The sequence below is a fragment of the Pogona vitticeps genome, chromosome 1 (assembly GCF_051106095.1).
Source record: "Pogona vitticeps strain Pit_001003342236 chromosome 1, PviZW2.1, whole genome shotgun sequence".
Taxonomy (NCBI): Eukaryota; Metazoa; Chordata; class Lepidosauria; order Squamata; family Agamidae; genus Pogona; species Pogona vitticeps.
Window position 1 is genome coordinate 2,055,987 of NC_135783.1, and position 23,716 is coordinate 2,079,702.

Genomic DNA, 23,716 nt, shown 5'->3' on the forward strand with positions numbered 1-23,716 from the left:
GATCATCCCAAAGTTCAGGACACGCGACAGTGGGCTTCAGCTGCAGGAAGCCAGATTTCGGCTGAATATCATGAAAAACTTCCTAGCTGTTAGAGCAGTACGACAATGGAATCGATTACGAGGTGCTGAGTGCTCTAGCTGCACTGGGAGGCATTGAAGAGAAATTTGGATTCCTGCCTTGAGCAGGGGTTGGACTGGATGGCCTTATTAGGCCCCTTCCTACTTCACAATGATTCTATGATTCTATGACCGAGCCATAGATGAGAGAGGGAGAGGATCTGAGCCATTGCAGCGACAACAGAGGGACCTCAGCACTGTGACATCAGCGGGTACTGCTTCCTCTCTTGTGTGTCACGTGTCCTTCCATTCAGCACAAGAAGGAGCAGCAGCCTTTGGCCCCTTGCGCTCTCGGCCCGGATCAGCATCCTCCCTGAGCACGGCAGCTCGACTGGTTGCAGGGAGGTCAAGGGACGACAGAGTTTCATTAACACCGTTGGCTTTTCCAAGTGTAGTAATTTAAAAGATTCAAAATGTCATGGATGTAATGGTGAACATCAGCCAATAGGCAGAACACAACTGAGGGCTACCGAGGTTTACCATTCAGATCCTTAAACCGTCCTTTGAGTTATCAGTCCATGATGATTCATAAGCAAGCCATGGAGAAGGGAGAGATCCCTATTTCACTAGAGGCAAGAAAAAAATAAGTGAAATAATGTGAACTGCCCACAGATTGGCCTCCGGCTTGGGCATTTCTTAGGAAGCAACTGTTCGCCCCAAACATAGATTCTAGATTGGTGTGGCCAGTAATACACCCTGATTACTTTAAAAAGTTACTTTTGAAGGACTTTTTTTAAAACAGCATTTCAACATGAAATATTCAAATTTTATGTCACTCTCTTTTAAATAATCCACAGAGTTTGAGGGGGTGAACGAATAGCATACATATTTTGGATTATGGGTTACGCCAGGAAGAAGATCGGGCAAAATCCAAAGTCTTGTCCCCAAGACAAGACAGAAACATGGTAGCCTCTTAAAGACTAACTATTCTGTTTTAATGCAAGCTTTCATGGACACGTCCACTTCGTCCGACGTACGGAAACAGAATGGAATGATGAATCAGGAGAAAAGCAGCATGGCAGATGAGCCACTAAACCTAGTTGCGCTGGTCAGTAAAAGCATGATTGAGGAAACGCGACACATTCTGAGTGTCACAGATTACAAATCCCACTTCACCCCCTAATGGGCTGGGGGTTCGTTATTCATCTGGAAAGTGCCTGATTGAGGGAGGTCACTTCAATACCCCAGAGAGGGCTTTCGAAGGAGTCAATAACAAAATAAGCTTCTTTAGGACCACAATCTGGGTCTGTTTGACCCTGTCACACTTTTCTCTGTGACTCTTACAGTTTCCCACGTCAATGTTAACCACAAAACAAGAGTGCCATGACAGCAACTTCATATTCCAAGATATTTTCAGTGTTAGCATAAATGGTAGTTTTCTGAGCTCACCAACACGAAAGCCCCCCCTTTTTTTCCCTTAAACACTCAAGTATCCGGGCAAAGCTTGGCCATACAAAGACAGAGACAGCTGGGAGCAAAATGGTTTAACTCCTGGCAGAAAAGCCGCTCTGCCAACAGAGAAGTACGTAAAGTACATATTTTGGAAGGGATTGAGAATGAACAACTGAAAAATTCAAATTATGATGGGCTTTTGTGTTTACTGTAAGATGACATATTTACAGCCCTGGCTGGTCATACACCTGTAAAGCTCACTCTGTCTGTCTGTCTGTCTGTCTGTCTGTCTGTCTGTCTGTCTGTCTGTCTGTCTGTCTGTCTGATCTATCTATCTATCTATCTATCTATCTATCTATCTATCTATCTATCTATCTATCTATCTATCTATCTATCTATCTATCTATCTATCTATCTATCTGTCTGTCTGTCTGTCTGTCTGTCTGTCTGTCTGTCTGTCTGATCTACCTACCTACCTACCTACCTACCTACCTACCTACCTACCTACCTACACACACACACACACACACACACACACACAAACAGACAATATAAAATATATCCATAATCGAAAACAAAGCATGAGGTGCAAGACTGCAGGAAGAATCTAAAAATATTTAATCGCTTGCTGCTAGGATGCTTATTTATCAAACAATGAGGAATGGGGGAGCAGCCATTAAGCTGTCCAGACTTCAACTGACTGCCATTTCTTTGCAATTTGGCGTGATTATTCCTGGCTGTTACAGAGGGCTGAACAAAGCTCTAGAAAGCATTCTTTCCAAAGTAATGATCGCCAAACACCTTCCGTCTCTCTTCTGCTGACGTGCCAGGGAAGAGTCTTCTGGCACCGAGCCCCCAATGCTTGCCTGCCTGCAGTGGTGGATATTTAACACCCGTTTAAAACTTTAAACTTGCTGAATGGGGGGAAATCTGGGAGAAGTCATCCAAAGGAAAAAAAAGAGTACGTTTTCAACAAGATCTGGGGGGGCGGGAACATTATCACCCAAAAACCGGTAGCCTGGCTAACAATTTCAAGGCAGAAGGAGAAGCCTGCCCTTGGGATTTTCACCCCGCCGTGTCTTTCTACATCCCCTTCCTGAGAGAAATGGTCTTTGCTGGCCTAGGGGCACCCTGAGATTTCTCTACCAGCCTCTCCTGCTCTCAGGCTGCCGTTCACGCTCTCTCTCTCTCTCGCTCTTCTGCTCCTTCCCATTCTCCAGTTTCTCAGGCGCCTTCTCACCCACTCTGTCTCCTTTGCTTTCCACAGCCTCCATGTTACTGAGTACCCAAGACCTGCTAGTCCCCAGTTCTAGACCTCTCATAAGAAAAGAAAAGGGAGCCACGGAGAAACAAAGGAAAGCATGGCCCTGGTGGATCGAATCCTTTGTGATGTGGAGGAAAACGGAGAAAGAAATGGGTTTCTCTTCCTCCGTCAACCCGAGGAGGCTCCCTGACCGGAGGCGCCCAGGGCGGTGTGGAGCTTCCATGTAAGAGAAACAACCTGTCCGTGGAACGGAGTCGCACCACGGAGCGCCCGGCCAGAAGATGCTGATCCGGACACCTGTGCGAGGAGGGTTTGAGGTCCCTTTCTGAGGATAAAGTGACCGATGGCGATGTGTCCCCCTGAGGGCTCTCTGTTCCCAGCAGGATCAGAGAGAGAATGCGCGCCGGCGCATCAAGCCAGGGGGTCCCCTTGCACAAGCATCGTGCTGGTGGGCTTCAAGGGGTTCACTGCCCCACCACCCCAAAGACCACAGAGTGGAAAGAGTGGAAACTTCCTCACTTCCTGGCTCTCGCTGACGCCACTGGGGGTTCCCGGCAGAGCCAAAGAACTCTAAACCTCGCCAGGAGGGGAAGGAGAACAGGACGCAGAGCCGCCATCATTGACGGGCACCCTGTATTAAAGCTTCACAGTGTGAAGCAGCAGTTGCGACGCCTGGGCTGGGACTTGACGGAGGTCGGTTCTCTTCTGCCCTTGACGGCAAAACTCCCTGGGGGAACCTCAGGGCCAGCGACCCACTTTTTCACAGTGTGACCTACCTCCTGGGGCTGTTTTTGTGTGTTATACTGATATGGCTGCACAGCCGCATACGTTCCTTAAGGATTGATTGCTGGGAGGGAAGGCAAAAGATGAGCAGAACACATCAAGAAACAACAGGGCTTTTAGGTCCTCAGATGCGGTTACAAGAGCAGGATTTCGGAGCAACCCCCCCCCCGATCATCATCCTTCCCTGTGCCACTCCAGAGCCCCCAAAGCCACGTATCGACAAACGAGAGCCAAAGCAGGAGAACCCACCCGCCTCCAAGGGCCTCGGAATGCAGCAGGGGAGTTTGTAAAATGATCAGATTAATCGCTAGCATAAATCAATTGCTCCGAAGAATTAATGAGGTTTTTAACACAGCCGGCACCTCAAGCCGGTAGTTAGGCAATAAAAAGACACACTTGTGCGTGTTGTCACAGCGCGTGAAAAATTAGGTGACCTGGGGGGGAAAGCGGGAGGAAAGGGGAGGAAAGAACCACCGATCGGAGATGCTGTCAGAACAGAATTGAGATGCCGGTCTTAAACTAGGAAACAGCCGCTTGGGATCCCACCCCCTACGCCCGCCGCCTTCTGCTGTTTTCTGGGGCGCCAAGCAGAAATGGCTTAGTTTAGTGGCCGATCATCCTCCCTTCGGAAAGGCTGATCTCCAAGGAGGTTCTCGTCCTTCTAAGTATCGTAGAAAGTTTGTGTGTATGTTTCTTGGCTCGTCTTGAAAGAGATCTGAAATGGCAGCAGTAAAAAATACAGTATGGCTTTTAAAATTTTTTTTACAAATTCTCCTGACTTTTCCAAATTAAGCAACCAGGTGGCTTCCATCTTGACTGGCCATGCGGGTTGAGGACAAAAGATTGGGGAGCCCGTGGGATCTTCCAAAAGCCAAAAATACATCCCACCTATAGGGTTCTTTTCCCAAACAAGCCATCTGGATAGGTTATACGCTGCCTGGGGGATTATGGGAGTTGTAGTCCAAAGGCATTAGCTTGGGGATTCAGGGAGTTGGCAGTCCGCTTACCGCCCAAGGTCTCTGAAATGAGGACAGCTAGAAATTTGCGAAGGTAACGCCAATCCATACCGAGAGCACAGATGGGGTTGCAGTTTGAGTGGAGGATGATTGCAGCATTTTGCCAGTATCATCCCGCTGCTTGATCCCCCAACTACAGCTCTAATTATTTTATCCAATGAACAGTCACACTTTATTATAGAGAAAGCATTTTGCCACTGTGGATTAATTTACTAGCATGCTTCTGCGCCACATCCTTTATTTACTGCCACAGCATTGGCTTCTATAAAGAGCCATGTACTCTTCCTTACCACCTATTTCAGTAACGGCAGGAAATTTGTTTTTGACAGGTAACTGAGCGGGTCTATGGGCTTCTCTATGTACTTATGTTTTCCTACTGGCACCGCTGTTGTTTCTGGTTCATCTTCTTATGATTATATTTGTCTTTCTGTGTTATTTTATGATACATATTTGAATGCACTGGAATTCAATTTCTCACTCGCCATAGGCGAGCCACTGCTCCTAAGCAGGATCTGATTCCATAAATCCCTGAGAATGAAAGGGCAAAGCTTGTCGCTGGCTCATTGACAGCCAGGAAGCTTCGGAGCCATTCATCTGTGGTTCTCCTGTGGAGACCTGACCCTTCATGAGAGAGAAAAGGGACGCCCCAGTTTCCTGGAAAAGAGCTAGTGGGCAGCTGAGCTTCGACACGGAAGTTCTGAAGAAATCTTAAGTTTACAGTCCATCTCCCGGCATTTTGGTACGTAAATGTAACAAAGCAAGTCGCTCAATGAAAGTGGCTTTTTCACTCTGCACTTCTCAGTCCTATGCAAGCCATACATTGCTGGGTGCCTCCGATGATCACACCACTAGGCCATGTTACCTTCTCCATCTCTCTCTCCTAGAAAAGGAAGCATTTGTCCTCATCTTTCTGCCTGGAGTGGACTCCAACCCAAGACACATTTAAAATGCATTCTGACTTTTTCAAAAGAAGAAAATGTTTTTTTCCCCAGAAAGCTTCTATTTAAAAAAAGAAGGTAGGAAAGAATCAGACCCTACAGTTCCATCCATTAATTCAATACAGTTACATTCAAGCAAAGTCTACATCAATAACCCTTTTCAAACAGAGCCACTGCTCAGCGAGGGACACTTGTGTCGAACGCAACAGGAAGGATGTCTTGGGAAATGCAGATATAAGTTTTATCTCATGGAAATTAAGGCCGGAATGGTGAAGAATGCAGATGATATTCTATTCTCTCAAATCACATCCCATTTTATGAAACATTTATAGACCTCTTGAGTATCAGGAGAGAATGTGTATCAGGAGAGAATTCGCTTCCATCTTCTAGGTATCAGATGCTTGGGCATCTAGAAATATTTTTATAAAATCCCTCATGGATACCTGTGGGATGAGAGAGTCAGCTACAACCATCAATCAGTGTGCATGTACACGTTTTGTGTGCGTGCTTTATGCGCCATCGAATCAGAACTGTCTTATTGCAACCCTAATAGGACTTTCAAAGTATGGGAGGAAGTTAAGGAGTGTCTTTACTGGTGCTATCCCCCCCCCAATGGGTTTTCATGGGCAAGAGGGGATTCGAACCCGGGTCTCCTGAATCCAACTCCATGACAATACCTAATCCAACACACTGGGTGTAAAAATCAATAACTTTTTTTTAAGATTTTTTTTTTAAAAATACAAGCATTAAAGGAAAAAGGCATTATATGCACTTTTATCTATCTTTGTGCCTCTGCTCTCTGGTCCTAAATAGAGATGTGCACAATTTTAAAAAATGAATCCCCAAATTCATTTTAAAAAAGCGAATTCATCAATTTGTCTTTATACGAATTGGTGTTTCCAGCAAATCACAAATCAATGAATTTCTAGCAATTTTTGATTCGTTTGGCTACACAACGCCCCCCCCCCCCAGGCACCGAGAGAGACCATATTCACAGGGAAGGTTCTACTGACTCTCCTCTACAATCCCTCCAAGTTCAGTGAAGATTGGATTTCCCCAGGCTGGCTGCTAAAGGTCAATTTCCTGGGGGGACCCACTTTGTGGGTGTATACCTTGCATGTCTGAAACCCTATCTTCACCAAACTCACAGGGATTGAAAAGGAGAGTCAGTAAAAGCATCTCGGTGATTTTAGCATCTCCAGGTGCCTGGGGGAAACTTTCCTGGGGAGGCCCTCCTCGTGGGGGTCTAACTCGGACATCCGAAACTTAAACTTCAATAAACCTGCAGGGCTTGTAGAGGAGTGTCAGGGGAAGCCTGCATGCAAATTTGGTGTCTCTAGGTGTATGTGTGTATGTGTGTGCATATACTTTATAGAGTTTTAAAGTCAAAAACAAATTGACGGATTGATTCATCAGAAAAAAATGCAATTCATTGACCTTGATGCATCATGAATCACAACAAAACACAGTGGTGCCTCGAATAGCGAGCGCCTCTATTAACGAAAAAAACGAATAGCGATTTGTTTTTTTGGGAATTATTTTTGATTAGCGATGGTTGGGGCGGCGGTGGCGGCGGGGGAAGGAAAAAGGCCCTGGCGAGCGTCGCTTCAGCCCTGCTTGCTCCTCCGGGGCGGCGGCGGGGGAAGGGGAAAGGGCCGGGCGAGTGGCGCTTTGGCCGGCTCGTTCCTCCGGGGCGGCAGCAACCCATCTCCTGGCGGCCCGGCCGGGCCTCCTCTGGCTCCGGCTCCTCCTGGCGGCGCTGTGGGTCAAGGGAGGAGAACAAAAGGACCTGCCAGGCACCCCACTCCCCGGCAGGCAGGGACAGGCGGGAACCGCATTTTGATTAGCGATGTTTCCCATGGAGATTTTTGAATAGCGACGGCAATTCGTTCCTATTGGAACGGATTAGCCGGCTTTCAATTCATTTCAATGGGAAACCGCGTTTTGAATAGCGAAGAATTCCAATAGCGATGTTTTTTGCGGAACGAATTAACATCGCTATTGGAGGCACCATTGTACCATTTCTTAAAATTCATGCCCATCTCGCGTCCAAAACCCGGTGCCTCCTGCTGCAACCAGTTTCAAACAGCTGTTATGAGTCAGACAGAGTGTGTGGGGATTCCAGAAAGACCAGCACCCCAGATCTGAGGAGAAGATGGAGAGATCGCAAGGAAAGGTGGGATGGCGAGCCTGATACAAGTCTGCAAAGAATTGCAAGGGTTTCGAGATCAGTAAGAAAGCGCAGATGTGGAAAGAACATTCCAAATGTGGACTTGCTTGTGCAGATAGAAAAAAGGAAGAAGGCAGGCCATGACCAGCTGTCTAGATAAGAAAGAGGAAGCAGGCCAGCTGAAGCCCAGTCTGTGGCAGATGGAACAAGCTGTACACGTGAAAGGAAGCGTTCCTGCATGGCAACAGGTTGTATCTTCCCTGGAAACCAGAGTCTGACCCCCTGCTTGCCCACAAGGGAGTTCTATGCCTAGAAGAAGGAGGACCCAGGAAGAGACGGGTGGGCTTCGACTGCGCCTGCAAGAATTGCTCCCATTGCTCTTACGGAAAGACTGATCACCCTCCAGAGAAGGGTCTTTTGGATAAGTGTCTTGAGGGAATGGGAAGTATGAATGAGAGGCCTCTTGGTGCCTTTTGTCTTATATCCTATGTCTTAGGTCTCATCAATAAATGTTACATGAATAGTGCTTAACCCAAAATTGTTGGTGTGTGGTCTTTTTGTCAGTAATCTGGCTGGGGTCTCTCTCTCTCTCTCCTCTCCTTGTCCTTCTCCCCAGGATATACGGAACAGGGACCCATTTGGGTAACACAGCTAGTCCTCCAAGTCTGCTGAAACTACCTTGCAAGAAAGAGTCTTGTAGCGCTTAAAAGAATAATAAATGAACTGCAGCACAAACGCTTGTAGATACTGCCTGCTTCAGTCTATCAGTGATCTTGGACCAGCCATTGTTGAATAAAGGATTCCCAAACACAGATTCCGATCTGATATGGAATGATGGAGACGTTCAACTCAATCTCCTGCAGCTTGAATAGAAACAAAGCCTTTTTTAATAGGACATGTTCCGACTGGATAATTAATGAAAGGATGTCGGTGGTGCCATCCGACAACTTCTTTTGTTAATGGCTGCTGCTGTTAAGATAACAATCGTTTCTGAATTTTCTGAATTCTAAGGGAAACAAGTATCCGTCCCCCCCCCCAGCTCTGCTTCTACTGATAAGCAAAGAGCATTCTTTCCATGTGGGTCTTATAGAGAACGGAGCATTTAACAGGTAAACGCTGTACCTTTGCCTCTCTCTTTTTTAAATTAATGGGTTTTTAATGGATGTTTAATTTAATAATGTTCCCATATGATAATTTAATTGTGCATCAACACTGCACAGTTCTGGATGTTTCCACGGGCACCTGTTTCCCATCTTGTTGTAAGCTGCCCTCAACTTTCAGTTTCAGGAAAAAGGCAAGGCATGAATTGAATCGAATCTGCCCGATAACCTTTATCTGCCTTGCCGTCACTGTCTGCCTGGATTGTCCTTCCACACGAGGGGAAGGGAGGGGTGGGGTTTCCAGAAGGCTGGTCGTCCAAAGGAACCGGAGGCTGAGCCACAAAGGCGGCCTCTTCCCCAAGAAAAGACCCAGGCTTCTAGAAAATTCACTTTGAAAGGGGGAAAAAACCATCAACAACACAAAGGCATTTCTTCTGCTAGGGATGATTACTATGGGCTGCCGTTTTCCGGATGTCACATCCTTCCAGCAGCGGCATGTAAAATATTGAAACTGACATGGCTATCGATCTGCTTGACAATTCGAGAAAAAGAGAGAGATAGAGATTACCAACAGGGCTCTATCTTTAGATTCTCATTATCTCCCGCAGAGATGATAAAACAAATGAAGCTTTAAAGAAGTCAAAGGGCATCCAAGCAACCTGTTCTCTTATTAGAAGATTCACGATCCACCTAATCTATGGCAGCAAAGACTACTGAAGTGGCCGAAACTCACTCTTCCTACCCCACCCTCGGCTCCTGCTACCAGTCCTGGGGAACTACTGCCTGCGGAGTAAGTTCCCCTCTTATCACCACTGCTTGGATCGCACAGAGGGGTACAATCATAAGACCCAAAGCCCCCTCCCAGCTGCTTGGCTTTTTGCTCTTAGAGGAATCACAGAACTGCGCAGCTGAAAGGATCCCCCCCCGAGGGTCATCTAGTAGCTCAGCCCTCTGCTGATGCAAGAAACCCTGCAGATGATCCACCTGACCCTTGATTTAAAAACTTGCAATAAGGGAGAACCCACCACCTTCGCAAGTATACGTAGTCCTTTCTGGGTCAAGGAAGTTCTTAGGCAAACTCTGTTTTCTTATCATCTGAATCCAGGGAAACAAGCAAGCTCCGTCTTCTGCCACACGACAGCTGCTCCTACCACTTCCATCACACCTACTTGATCTTCTCCGGGATAAACACGCCCAACTCCCTCAACCAGTCCCTACAGGGCTAGGTTTCCAGGCCCTTTACCATCTTGATTGTCCTCTCCAGACGCATTCCCTCCTTCTCACTAATGAAGATATACTTTTTTTCCTGCCTTCATGGGAACTAGTTTTCCTAGAGAGGAGGGGAGAGCAGATGCCAGAGGTCTGAGGGGGGCACATGCCCACCTCTGGACCTGGGACGAGGTGTACCCTCTCTTCCAACCTACTCACTCCAAAAGTGAATTTCTTTTAAAAGGGGCCTTCATTTTCAACTAAAAAAACTCTGCATGCCCTCCCGTGGCCAATTTCTTTTTTAAAATAATTTTTTTTGCAAAACAAATTGAGTTGTGGGGATGGGGAAAAGCAGGAAGACCAGGCGGCAAAGCATGGCAAAATTGCCTCTTGTATGCAAAAAGCGAAGCGATGGGATAATATCCTGGGCCCAGGTGGCTGGGATCCCCCCAGTCCTACCTCCCCGAACTGACCCGTCCACTTATGGTTCGCCATGCAGTGCGGGGGGGGGGCTGGCATCCTGCTCGTCAGGCCAATCTCTGACGAAGCCCGGCTGATGCTTCTCGGCCTTCCTGCACTTCTGGCCACTCCACCCAGGGGGAGAGACGGCCAGTCTCCCCGCTCAGCTGCTGAGCAGCCGGAAGAGCGGGAAGGTGGAGAAGCACCAGTTGGGCCTAGCTGGAGATTGGCTTGATGAGCAGGATGCCGGCTACACGTGCTGCGTGGCGACGCATAAGTGGATGAGTTAGTTCTGAGTGCGAGACTGAGGATCCTGGACATTCCAGGATATATGTTACAAATACAAATATCCCAACTATAGTGTGGCTTATATACCGCGTCATAGCACATAAAGTACTCTCTGGACTGCTTACAATTTAATTCTGCAGGCTACACATTGCTTTCCTTTCCCTGCGCATGCTGGATGCTCATTTGAGCGACACTGGAAGGATGGAAAGGTAAGTGAACCTCAAGCCGGCTACCTGGGATTGAAACCCATGAGCAGTTTTGACTGCAGGACCTCAGTTTAACTCCTGCGCCACAAGGCTTTGATAGAGGAGGGCAGAGGGCAATTTCTTGAGTCAACTTTAAAGAAACACCCCCCAAAACCCAACCCTCCTCCATACATCAGATGGCCTCACAGCTATTCATGAGAGACCGAGGAAGCCATGGCCGAAAAGGGTCACCTAGAAGCAACCAGATTTAGCGGCAGAGGGGCGGAAATTCTTACCACAAACTGGTCAATGTCTCTCTCCAGCCCTATGTTGGGCAGATCCGGCATCATGTGCGCCACCACCTTGAATCCGGCGTCTTTGGCTAAGTGGAACGATTCGCACACAGCCTTCACCGTGTGGCCCCTGGAGAAAAGAAACACAGATCAGAAAGAAGCAGGCACACGCGCCAAGACATGGACCCGCACCGACTCAAGAGATGGAGACGTCTGGTTTTGCTCCACGAGCGTAAGCAAAGCATCTTAGATGGTGCGGAATGAAAGAACGGACTGCCCTATCAGGGGGGCAGATCCTCGCTCCATCTAGCTTAGTAGGGATAAGAGGAAAAGCAGATGTTCTGCTTGCAGAAGGCCTCAGGCTGAAGACTAGACATGACATCATCTTGACTGACACCCCTCTGAGCTTTCATCACGTTGAGTTAGCAGGGCTACACGTCCCACCACATCCTAGAGAGCCCCGTGGAAATGACAGTTCTCCGTCTTGCTTGTTGAAAAGCCTGTCGTGGAGGGACTCAGGAGCGGAAGGCTTGGCTGCCGGCCTTCCAGGGTTCAAGAGCCACGGATCTTGTTCGCAAGAAGGTAGGGCTGACATGCATCCTAGGATCATCGGCGGGGGGTAGATCCCACCGCTGGTGGGCAGAAGGTTCCAGGATGAATGCCTACCAAGTTCTCTTGTCCGAAGGATCCAGGAGTAAGAGATGAGAGAAACATTCCTGTCCAAGACCCTAGAAGAAGATGAGAAGTCTGCCAGTTCGAAGTGGGAAGGAACGTTCTCCCCTGGCTCTGCTGGCTAAATGCAGGCACAATTCAAAGTGATGGTTCTGACCTATGAAGCCCGAAACGGCTTGGGTCCAAACCATCTCAAAGGCCGTGTCTCCTATTATGAGCCTGCCCAGGGGCTGAGATCACCAGGGGAGGCCTTTCTCTTCGTCCCACCACCTTTGATGGGGACACGGGGGAGGAGCTTCTCTGTGGCGGCTCCCAGGGACTGTGGAACTCCCTGCCACTGGAGGCCAGGCTGGCCCCGTCTTGGCTGTCCTTCTGCAAGCAGGCGAAGAACACTCTTCTCTCTCTCCAGGCAAGCTCTCCCATGGTGATTGGGGCTCCCTGAGTGTGATCTTTTTAGATGGATTTTTTAATGCATTCCTGCGTTGACTGGTTTTTTTTAAAGTATTGCTTGAGTTACCCATTTCTAAGAGGGATATTTGTTTGTTCCTTTTTAATATTCCTATACTTAAAGTGTTCTTAGCTTTAAATATTTCTTTCTCCTGATGTATGCCACCTTTGTATACTCATGTTTTCTTCCTAAATATTTTCTTTAAATGCTGTGGGCATTTAAAGAAAAGTGGTGGGGGGGGAGGAAGAAAAAGGAAAGGAGAAAAGAATGAAAGGAAAAGAAAAACCCGACAGGTCAAACATCTTCGCAATTTAAAGACAGCTTTAGCTCGGGTGATAAGTGAACCATGACGGCTCTTTCAGGGTTTTCATAGAATCCTAGGAAAGTGGAAGTTGGAAGGGGGCCTAAAAGGCCATCCAGTCCACCCCCCACCCCACCCCCGCTCAAGGCAGGAAGACCATCAGAGCAGATCTGCCAGGGGATTATGAGCGCCTCCAGTGCTGGAGCACTCATTTCCATGTCACAGATCCCATGGAGGGTTCGTTACTTCTGCTGAGGATGCTACTGTCACCTTTGACTCTGCGTTTGCTAACCCTCCATCCCTTCTCTGCTGGGTCTCCATTTTCCAGTGTTTGAAAAACCAGAAGGGACCTGCTCTGCTCCTTCTCTCTCTCTCCCTCTCTCTCTCTCTCTCTCTCTCTCTTCCAAAGCCCTCCATGACTTCCCAAGCAGCCCTCCTCTGGACTATATGGAGCTTCTGAGTGACCTAGAGGAGCAGCCTAGATGGACTAACCAAGCTATGGGGCAGGCAAAGAATCGATACACCCCCAGTACTCTTGGTCCCTGTGGAGCTTTTGGTGCAAACGTGCCCCTCAGTCTCTAGAGTTGCATACAACCTGGAACAAGTTCAGAGGGAGGGTGACAAGGAGGATCAGGGGCTTGGAAACCAAGACGGAAAGAACCGGGCATTTTTATACTTGAGAAAAGAAGACCGAGGAGAGATCTGAGAGCACTTTTCAAAGACTTGAAAGGCTGTCCTCCAGAGGAGGGGCAGGGTCTGTTCTCCATCATCCCAAAGAGCAGAAACAAGGCGAAACGCACTCAAGCCATGCAAAGTGAGATTTTGGCTGAGTATCACGGAAAACTTCCTAACTGTTAGAGCAGTACAACAATGGAACCAGTGACTCCAATGGGGAGGTAGTGAGCACTACAACGCTGTGGAGGCCTTCGAGAGAAAATTGGACCACCCTTTGCCAGATCTGCTTTGATCTGGATTCCTGCACGGAGCGGCGGGTTGGGCTCCACGGTCTTATAGATCCCACCACCACCAACTCTGTGATTCTAGGATTCTAAGCTTTAACCAAACCTAAGTAATGAACAGTGCAGTCCTACTCAATGGTGGGCTGCCTGTATGGGCTTCAGAACAGGACAGACACCCTTTCTGCTTGTGCCACTAGAATCCTTTGTTCTGGAGATCGGGATACCGAGGGATCAGCTGGCAGGATGGCTCTGCTGGCAGGAGTAAAGGGGGGAAAGGCCAGACAAGGAGGAAACTGAGAGAGGCTCCGAGCCAGCGCGTCAGCAGAAACGGCAGGGGAACCCCACCTAATTTCCAGCAGCTCTGGACTGGGAAAGGCTCTGGACCTGGTGCTGCTTCCGCTGTCTACAAGCATCTCGGCCCTGAAATCTCACCCCCTTTCCTGTCCTTCATTTGTGTTGTCTCTTATTCTTGTTCTCTAGAGAGGAAGCCTCCTGGGGCAGACACCGGTCTTCTTGCTCTTTTCACTACAGAAGTGAGAAGAGCAAACACCCCTCACCAAAAAGTGAATGGCTGGGAGGCCTACGTTTGCAACGGCCATCTGGAAAGGAAACAAACAGGCACCAAACCTCACACCCTGGAAGCTTTCGTTTTCTGTAATGACTGAAGTCTTCATGGTCACCCCCACCACCCCCACCGAAAAGTATGGGAGCACCAGATTGATTGCTGTCTTTAGCTGGTCTTTTTGTGCAATGATCCCTGGTCCTTGTGTCTCCAGTTACAGTCTCCACTGTCAATCACAGTGACACATAATCTCTCCTCCTTATCACAACAATACACCCACAACAAAAACACATTGATCACCATAATCAGCCATCTCCTGAAAAGGACAAAAGCTGATCTCACAGCTATAAATACTCAAATCCCAAGCAAACTGCACCAGAGCACAGAGTTCTGACTCCTGTCCTCTGAAGATGCCAGCCACAGAGACTGGCAAAACGTTAGGAAGAACAACCTTCAGAACACGGCCAAAGAACCCGAAAAACCCACAACCATTTTGGGTACACCTTGCATTTTCCCCAGCTCTGTTATATTCCACCCCTCCTGCCTTTTTTTCCACATGGGGAGACTGGTTCCAGCAAATCCTTGCTCTGTGACATGGAATTCAAGAGCATTCACCCATTTACCTTGATCTGTTTGATTAGGGTTATAGTTTGCCGAGCGGGACTGTGCTACAGGTTTCGAGGGCATCAGAGGGCTGGGCAAAAAGGCAGAGCGGAAATCATTTTGGACATTGAGTCTTTGACCACAAAGGTTTCCATAGAGGCATTCCAGATCACGCTCAGTGGAACATGAAGATTTCCAAGGTCTGGGACTTTCCTAGGTGAACTTAAGGAATCTCCTTTAAAAACCCTCCCCCCAGTTGCCCCGCCTGCCCTTACCTGTTTGTGTCTCTGGCCACATCCTCGTAGACGCTCTGCACCCCAATTTCCAGCCTGGTGCATCCGTAGGACAACATGTCGCTCAGGTGCCGTTTCAGACAATAATCCGGCCGGGTCTCTATAGTAATCCCAATGCACTTTGTCAGGCTGCGTTCAGAGTATCTGCAGATGGAAACCACACACAGAGAGAGTGATAGACAAGACGGGCAGTTCTTCTCAGCCCAGGCGGTTCACATCCCAGCCCCGACCATCAGCTCAAACATTATCCCCGAAGGGCTGGCAAGCCTTCTTACACGCCGTTGCGTCCCCAGCCTATATTGGCCGATCATGTCGAGGACAACGGGGACGGCGTTGCCTTCAGAACTGCTGACAAAGTCTCTGCTCTCGAGACCTGGATGAACCTCGAGTCGGCTATCTGGGACCGGACCCGGGTCGTGAGCAGCGTTTTGGCTGCAGGACCGGCAGTCCATCCACCAGCCAGCCTTCAATAAAAAGGTGTGATACGGACCACAGACTGATTAGTTCTCTGTCATGGTTTCCAAGCGATACTCGAGGGAACGCCAAGGTTCCTCAGACTTCCCAGGAACACCTCAGCACACACTGGTCGAGGGCACCAAGGGGCTTGTGGGTGTCACATATATGCTGCTTTATATTTGTTTTTTTGGGGGGAAATGCAGCTGTTCCTTAATCAGACTTATTATCTCATCTTGCCACTTTTGAGTCTATTTTCTTTAGCATTCTTACATCTTTAAAAAAAAGATTTCTGATACTGGCTCCACCCGTTTTAAAGTTTGCCTAAAGCTCTGGGGGAGGAAAAGCGCAAACATACACATGAAATCCACGTCAAGGGTCCCTCTGGATCCGAGTCGGTGTTCTGATATTGCTGTCTAAGACTTTGTAGGTAAGCTCCAAATGCTACATACGAACACGGTCGGGGCCAGCAAGCGGACAAAGGCGAGCTTAAAGCCTTCCTGCTTCCTGTTTCTCTATCTATCCCTGCTCCTTCTTCTCTCTAACTTGTCCTAACTTTTCATGACTGTCTCCCTGACTGATTCCCCCTCTCCTCCTCTTTTTATTCTCCTCTCTCCTGGTTCCGCCCTCTTGTCCCTGTCTTTGGCTCCCACATCAGGGTTCTAACGTGATGGATCGGCGTGACCTTTGGACTGTCCGTCACAAAGACATACTGGGAGCAAACAGCATAAACCAGCCTTCCCTGAGCTGATACCTTCCAGGTGTGTTTGACTACGACATCTATCATCCCCGACAGTTGCAACCCATGCCTGCTAAGGAAGAGAGGAGATGGGAGTAGGACACATTCCAAGGGAACCAGCCCTGAGGAAGTCCACCCTCGATCTCACTAGACGGAAATACAGACTGGATTCCATGTCACATTCCCCACCAAAATCACCAAGGAACCTTCCCCACCCGGTCTGTTTACTTCTTCCGCTTCTGGCCTTTCAAACCAGGTCCAAGATTGCAGGGCAGAAGCGCATCCCCAAGGCTTTCCTTTTTCCCAGTAAGTGGATGATGGCATGGCGGCTAACCTTCTGCTGATGACTAATATCCAGCGCATCCCTGAGAAATACAACTCAGGTGGCTGGAGGCAAAAGGTAATATTATTTGATTCCAGCCTAATCATACTACTTTGAAGTTGCCGGAGAAGTACTTTGGAAGGAAGTACACAATTAAGCTTCAAAAAAGAGACAAGATGTTTATTATTCACGCATTAATCATACTTCCTATTTATATTTCAGGATCCATTTGCACGCCACTAAAACACTGCATTGCAGCAACCGTTTGCTATAGCAATGCTTTGCAGCATCTTCGAGTCGGAAGACGTTAGGAAAAGCACACCTGGTTCAAGGGCCCCTGTGTCGCTGTCGAGTTGCAGGACCCGAACCGGATGCCATCGGCTGAATCGATCTCGAAGGTGTCAAGGGAGTCGTATCCCACCCCCACCCCAGGAACGCCAGACAGAAAATGGCTAATTTTGCACATGGGGTGTGTGTGGCAAAAATGTTCCCTGCAACCCATGAATGAACTGCAGAGCTCTTTCCTGGGATCAGCCACACGAGATCACTCAGTTAATCACATTAGATTTCTCTAATGATGGTTTGGAAGGGCTTGATAGTTTTGTGTGTGGTTTTTTTTTTTTTTTGGAACCCCACGTTTGCAAAAGAGAGCGACGTAAAAGATCTGAGCAGAGAACAGAGCTATCGGAGACTGTGACGAAATCTCTGAAAGGGTCACAAAGCAGCCTTCTCTGCCATGGCCAAAATCCCGTCGCTTCGCACAGGAACTCACACGAGAAGAGGCTGACGGAATCAATGGGGACAGAGCAAGACCACTCCTCTGTGAAGTTAACTGCTGCTTTATAATTAGAGCGGGCCCCTTTGAATCAATGGAAATTAGGGAGGAGGGGAGCCACTAAAGCCCTACTGGCAATTTTATATATATTTTAATTGTATTTTAATTGTACATATATTTATTGTATTTTAAATGCTGTAAGCCGCCCAGAGACCTTTGGGTAGTGTGGGCGGCATATTAAATAAATAAATAAATAAATAAATAAATAAATAAATAAATAAATAAATAAATAAATAAATACATACATACATACATACATACATACATACATACATACATACATACATACATACATACATACATACACTGGGCCGACTCTAAGACCATCTACGATGCTAAGCAACTCAATTTTGGCCACAGTCTCTTCCTTCCTCTGCCAGGTCATTCTGATATGAAGGAACAGTGTGTGAAACCCGGGGCGAGAGTAAAGAGGCTCTCGCCAGAGTGCCGTCCGTTCCATGTGTGGAGAGGGAGGTACAGACCACACAGACAGACCTGCCAAAAGAGACAATTCAAAAGGGAACTGATACCCGGGATTTGCAGGAACAAATGCACGGGATAACCGTTGCTGTTCAAACCCCGGCAGAGTTGGCGGGAATACAAAAGACCAGGAAGGTTGGAGATTGAGGCAGGTTTGGTGGAAATAAAAAGGAGGGAAGATCCGATACCTGGGGGTTGGGAGATGGTTTGCGTACAAGACCCATGTTCTGGGAAAGGGGAGCATGTGTGGATACTGAGAGAGAAGGCTGACTATTGCAGAAAGAGGGGGATCCCTCAAAGGCCTTCGTAGTGGGGTGAATCGGAAGCAAGAGAGTGGAGAAGGAGGTTGCAGGAGGAAAAGGAAAGGAGAGAGAAAGAAGAGAATGGAGAGTGAAGGAGGCGGGGAGGAGGGATTTTCTACAGGACCCTGGAACCCCTTTCGAGAGACCTGAGATGACCATCTGGGCGAGGAGGAAACCACCCCACTCCTGGATTCGAGAGCCGATGAACTGCTGAGGGAACATGAGGTTCCCCTCTGGACTGGACCCTGGGGTAATACTGAGGACTCTAAACTGTTTGAAAATGACGAATGGGCACCCCCATCCGACCCGTTGGTGATGGGAGAGAAATTATGGAATAATGTACTTGATAAGGACTTTTTGTTGAACACCCCAATAAACCTAACCCCTAGTTTGAAACTGAAGATGACTCGTGATTTTGTTGTGGAGACTGTTAATCCCAAGATTGAACCCTCACACAGTGTCGTGTCTAAAGTGGTTCGAGCTGAAGATGCCAATTAGTTCCAGATCCTTTTTCTAGTACATGCATTAGGACAGTGGGAAATGACGGCATTTACACCTTCGAGATCAATTCAGCTGATGGCGTAAAAGTTCTTTTTGGGTGACCCCGCTGCTCCCCGACTGCCATTCCCAAAAGCCTTCGCCACCAGCTATGTGGGCCAAAGATTTCTGCGAGTTGCAGTCAAAGAACGTCGGGGTGGCCCAAGGCTGGGATCCACTGCGTTAGGATGATGTTTGCCGACCTCCTGTATCTTAAAACGACACCCATCACTCTGTTAAAAAAACAATCGAATCCCCCTGTGTCAGAAACAAAAGTCCCACTTTTTCTAAGAAAGACATTTCTGCCCCTACAGACATGTTCCTACGGCATTTCTCCGCCGGGGGGGGGGGTTTGGGAGGAAGCCATAAAAGCACCACGGAGGTTGGCATCCTGTTTAGCCACAGGATTTGTGCAAGTGGGTGTCGCTTTCTTCTCCCTGATGCCAGGAGCTATCCAGTCCTCCACACGCAGCTAGACATCTGTGGCAACTGCAGAGAGGAGATGATAGCCTCAGGCACAAGAGCTGGACCACAAACTCAGCCGAACTGGGCAGAAGTCCTGCTCCAGCAGAGGTCAACGGAGGAGCCTGGCCTAAGCATCCAAAGCTACGACCAGCATGCTGAAGGGTTGCAGAAGGACAATCCATGCCAAACAGGCCAGAAAGAGAGAGATTCCGGGTAGGTAAAGACCGGAAGGGATTGTGAAGAGCTCCAGAAGGAACTCTTCAAACTGGGAGAATGGGCAGAAAAATGGCAAAGGGATTTCAGTCTAAGAAAATGTAAAGTAATGTCCACCGGGGCAAAAAAAAAAAAAAAATCAAAACTTTGGTTATCAGCTGATGGGTTCTGAGCTGACCGTGATGGATCAGGAAAGATCTCGGTGGACAGCTCGATGAAAGTGTCAACCCAGTGAAGAAGGCCAATTCCATGCTAGGGATCATTTAAAAGGGGAATGAAAATGAAGAAGCCAACGTTATAATGCCATTGTACAAAACACTGGTAAGTCCACACCTGGAGTGTTGTATACAGTTCTGGTCGCCCCACCTAAAAAAAAAGACATTGTGGAACTGGAAAAGGTGCAGAAGAGAGTGACTCAAAGGATGACCAGGCTGGGGAAAGGCGACAGCATTTGGGGCTCTTGAGTCTAGAGAAAAGGTGCCTGGGGGGGGGGGGACGTGATGGAGACATCTAAAATTATGCAAGGGATGAAAAAAGTAGATAGAGTGAAGCTCTTTTCCCTCTCAGACGATACCAGAACCAGGGGACATCCACTCCAATGGAGTGTTGAGACAGTGAGAACAGGCCACAGAAAATATTTCTTGACCCAGCTTGTGGTTAGGTCTGTGGAACTCCTTGCCACAGTATGGGGGGGTGGCATCTGGCGTAGATGCCTTGAAAAGGGGATTGGAGAGATTCCTGGAGGAAACGTCCATCACAGGGGACAAGCCATGATGGGGATGAAGTATAATCTCTGGGCTTCGAAGGAAGGGACCTCCAAAGGCCAGATGCAGGGGAGGGGGGGATCAGGAGACAGGGATCTCGTGATCTCTCCTGGACTCCCAGAGGCATCGATCCTGAGCGGGGCAGTTGAGGATCGGGACCTTTTGGAGATGGCTCATTCATAGGGTCACCCTAAGGCGGACTCGCAACGCATAAGAGCAGCAGCAGCAGCAGCAACAACAACAACAAGCTTCATCTCTAAGGGAAACTGTGGGTCTTGACACCTCCGCCTGTTATTCTATACTGGCCTTAGTTTTCAACGGCATTCAACAGAAATGCTGAGACCCAGTGCGGTGTAATGGATAGAGTGATGGACTAGAACAGAATTCGAATCCCTTGCCAGCCACGGAAGCTCCCTGGGGGAGTGGAGCCAGTCAAAAACAATCCTTAGAAGGCCCTTATAACAACTTCCCTTGAAAGTCCTCTCAGGGTTGCTAGAAGTTGGTCCTGACCTGATGGATGCCTTCCTCCCCTCCCTTCAAGACACCCCCCCCCCCCCGATCGATGCATAAAGGCATAAAACGGCAAAGGGGTGGCTTTCCCTCATACTGCCTGCCCGGGGCTTAAAGGCAAGAATGCTCCCAGCCCATGCCCTGAGCTTACTCCCTGGAAGACCAAAGAAAGCTGACACTCCACCATTAGCTGACTAATCTGAAGCCCTGGGTGCATTTAAAAAAAAAAACATTTATTTGTACTTGCAGCCTTTTGTCTGTGTATGAAAGACCTTCAGAATTATTTATCTCCACCAGAATCTCTCAAGGCTGGCAAGCGTGCTAGGAGGAGAGACGCCAGAATTAATGGCGTCTCCTCTGTTCTCTCGTATCAGGGCACTGGGCGTGCATTTCTACTAACACACACCAACCCTTTTTTAATTCCTTTTTCCTTCTCTTACATAGTACTTTCCTCTCTTTTCCCCTCTCCCCCTCTGCCAGTGAATGAAGGGATTCAGTTCTTGGGGCGGGGAGTTCCCCTGCTTAGAACCCAGGTCTAAGCTGATTAACTGGCTGGATTGCTCAGCAGTTCAGATCCGCTGGCCGCAGAGCCAGAGGCTTGGGGTTCGATTCCCCACAACAGTTTCACTTCCTCCTGGTCTGAGTAGAAGCACAAAAGCCTGGGGTGTGAGGGATAATCCCACTTCTGCAGTCCTTCTCCGCCCATTGTCATGGGCCATTAACGGTCATTAAAATTGGTAGTTCTGGTGTAAAAGTAAAGGTTCCCCTTGACATTTAGTCCAGTCGTGTCCAACTCTAGGGCGCAGTGCTCATCCCCATTTCCAAGCCATAGAGCCAGCGTTTGTCAGAATAGAGTTTGGTCACGTGGCCAGCGCGACTAGACACGGAACACCGTGTATTTCTGGTGTATGTGGTCCTAATTTTTCTGGGGAGGGATGAAAGGGCAGCATGATAAATAGGAGACAGATTGTATCTAAGGCCTGTTGAGTGAGGGATTTTCTATATGTACATGTATGGCCACCCGGACCCCTCTCTCAAACCACCTATCTTCTCAGTCCAAAATGAGTACATCTGGATCATCAAATGAGTGTCCTTTGTCCTTCAAATGAAGAAATGCTGCGGATTGTGGCCCCTGAGCCATGGCTCCTCCTGTCCTGGGGCATTCTCCTGTTTAGTTAGGCTCTTTGGTTTCTCCAACGTAGAGCGCCAAACACTCCTCTTTGCATTTGACCGCATACACTCTATTGCTCCTGTTGTGTTTTGGTGTCCGGTCTGAAGAAGCTCCTTGGATGAGGAGCAAAACGTTTCAACCTAACAAGAAAGAAGTCCGGTTGCCAGGACTCAACTTCCAGGTAACCTCACCTGGAGGACTGAGAATCTTTACAGATCATCTGTTGCTCAGGTTTAGGGCTGCCGCTCACGCCCAGTGACTTTCTGAGTCCTAGCATGGATTTGAACCCCAGTCTCCTCCCTTTACTTCACACCAACTCTTGCAGTGCACAACTGAGAAGACACTGCAGTGACCAGTCAGTCATTCTTGGAGATGGTGGGGAGCTGTAAATATTGGAACATAAAATAATCATAGAATTGTTGATATGCATTTGCTTGGTTTTGTGGTGCTGTGAGACCTCTCTTAATTTGATGCATTTTGGGGCCTCACCGTGTCTTAATCCAAACCCAGTCCAGAGTCTGGAGATGTTTCATGCAAAGTTGACCTGCCATGTTGGACATTCGGACCACTCAACACTCCTCACTCCAGTTTGTTCCACAGATGGACAGGTGAGATCTCCCAATCACGCCAACTACCCAGGATGCACACCTAATCCTTGAGTGCTTGACCAGGTGAAAACAAGGGGGGGGTACTGGGAGGGAACACAAACTGGATTCCCCTGGGCTTGTAAGGAAAACAACACTTTGGGAAACGAGCCACATACACTCACGCACATATGCACACATAAAATCCAAGCACTTCCCCGATCACGATTGAACGGAAAATAAAATCAGCTACGCCTGTTCTTAAAAACTTGCAGAAGACCAAAATAGTCTAACACTCTGCATCCTTTATGGAAATGGATCTTGCTACTATGAAGTCCCATTTCATTTCCATTTAAAAACGATAAGATGAAAATGGTTAGCAGAATGAAAATTATTTTAAGAAGCCAACAGCATACAGACTGCATGAACAGAGTAGAGTATCAATCCAAACTCTACAAACGAAGCCAAGCGCCTGAAAATTTATAGGATGACTTCTTTCCCTTTTTTGTTTGTTTGTTTTTAAAAAGGACATGTTGCACACACACACAATCGCACAGGGCAGAACTAAGCTCCTGGCTGGCAGACAGAGACGCCAACCGCCTTCTCTTTGGTAAGATAAGGCCAACCAAGTTCCAAGCTTCACTTTCTGCCAGATTGTTTCCAGTCCCCATTTGTTTAGAATTCCTTAAGCCTTTTCGAGCAGCGCGTAATTAAAGGTCTTATCTTCCTCCTTTCTCTGCCAAAAGTCACAACCAACTTCAGGCAAGTTAAAACTCCTTTGGACTTAACTCAAGCTTTCAGATCGATGAGTCACTCACCGGATCAGCTCTGGCCAGCTTCTCCCCCTCTCTCCACCAATGAGTCAGAGGACGAGAGCAATAAGATAAAGAGAATTTCTATATATTTTTTTTATTTGCAGCTAGAATTAAAGCCTCTATTATGAGCTGCTGTTCAGATCCTGTCTCTTCCACCGTCCTCCCTTCCCTATGGAATTTTGCATTCCGGCAGCTAGAAGGGAAAGAGTCTCTCTCAGGAACAAAAGAGCTCCAAGAGGGCCCAATGATGATGATTCGGTGCCATACTGACAGCTGTCCTCCCACGCCAGGAACGCCCTCTGCCTTATCGCTAAGTCCCCATCCTGGTTTGATAACAATCCGGGAAATGTACTGAAATCCCCTTAATGGCCTTGTGTTCTCGAGAGATAAAAGGAAAACTTCTCGTCAGCCTCTGGCAGGCAGCCTTTGTAAAGGAAGGGGAAGCACACACACCCCAGCCATCAGGGGAGAGGC

General features: G+C 48.1%; 1 protein-coding gene across 2 annotated transcripts in view; it reads right to left on the reverse strand.

Annotated features, from left to right (window-relative positions):
- ELP3 (elongator acetyltransferase complex subunit 3) overlaps positions 1-23,716 on the reverse strand; it is an 83,818-nt gene that overhangs the window by 43,668 nt on the left and 16,434 nt on the right. For both annotated transcript variants that reach the window (XM_072986025.2, XM_078381367.1), the window contains 2 exons: positions 15,035-15,196; positions 11,218-11,344 (listed from right to left, as the gene is read on the reverse strand). In XM_072986025.2, coding sequence (XP_072842126.2) covers positions 11,218-11,344; positions 15,035-15,196 — 289 coding nt within the window. The remainder of the gene's footprint in view (positions 1-11,217; positions 11,345-15,034; positions 15,197-23,716) is intronic.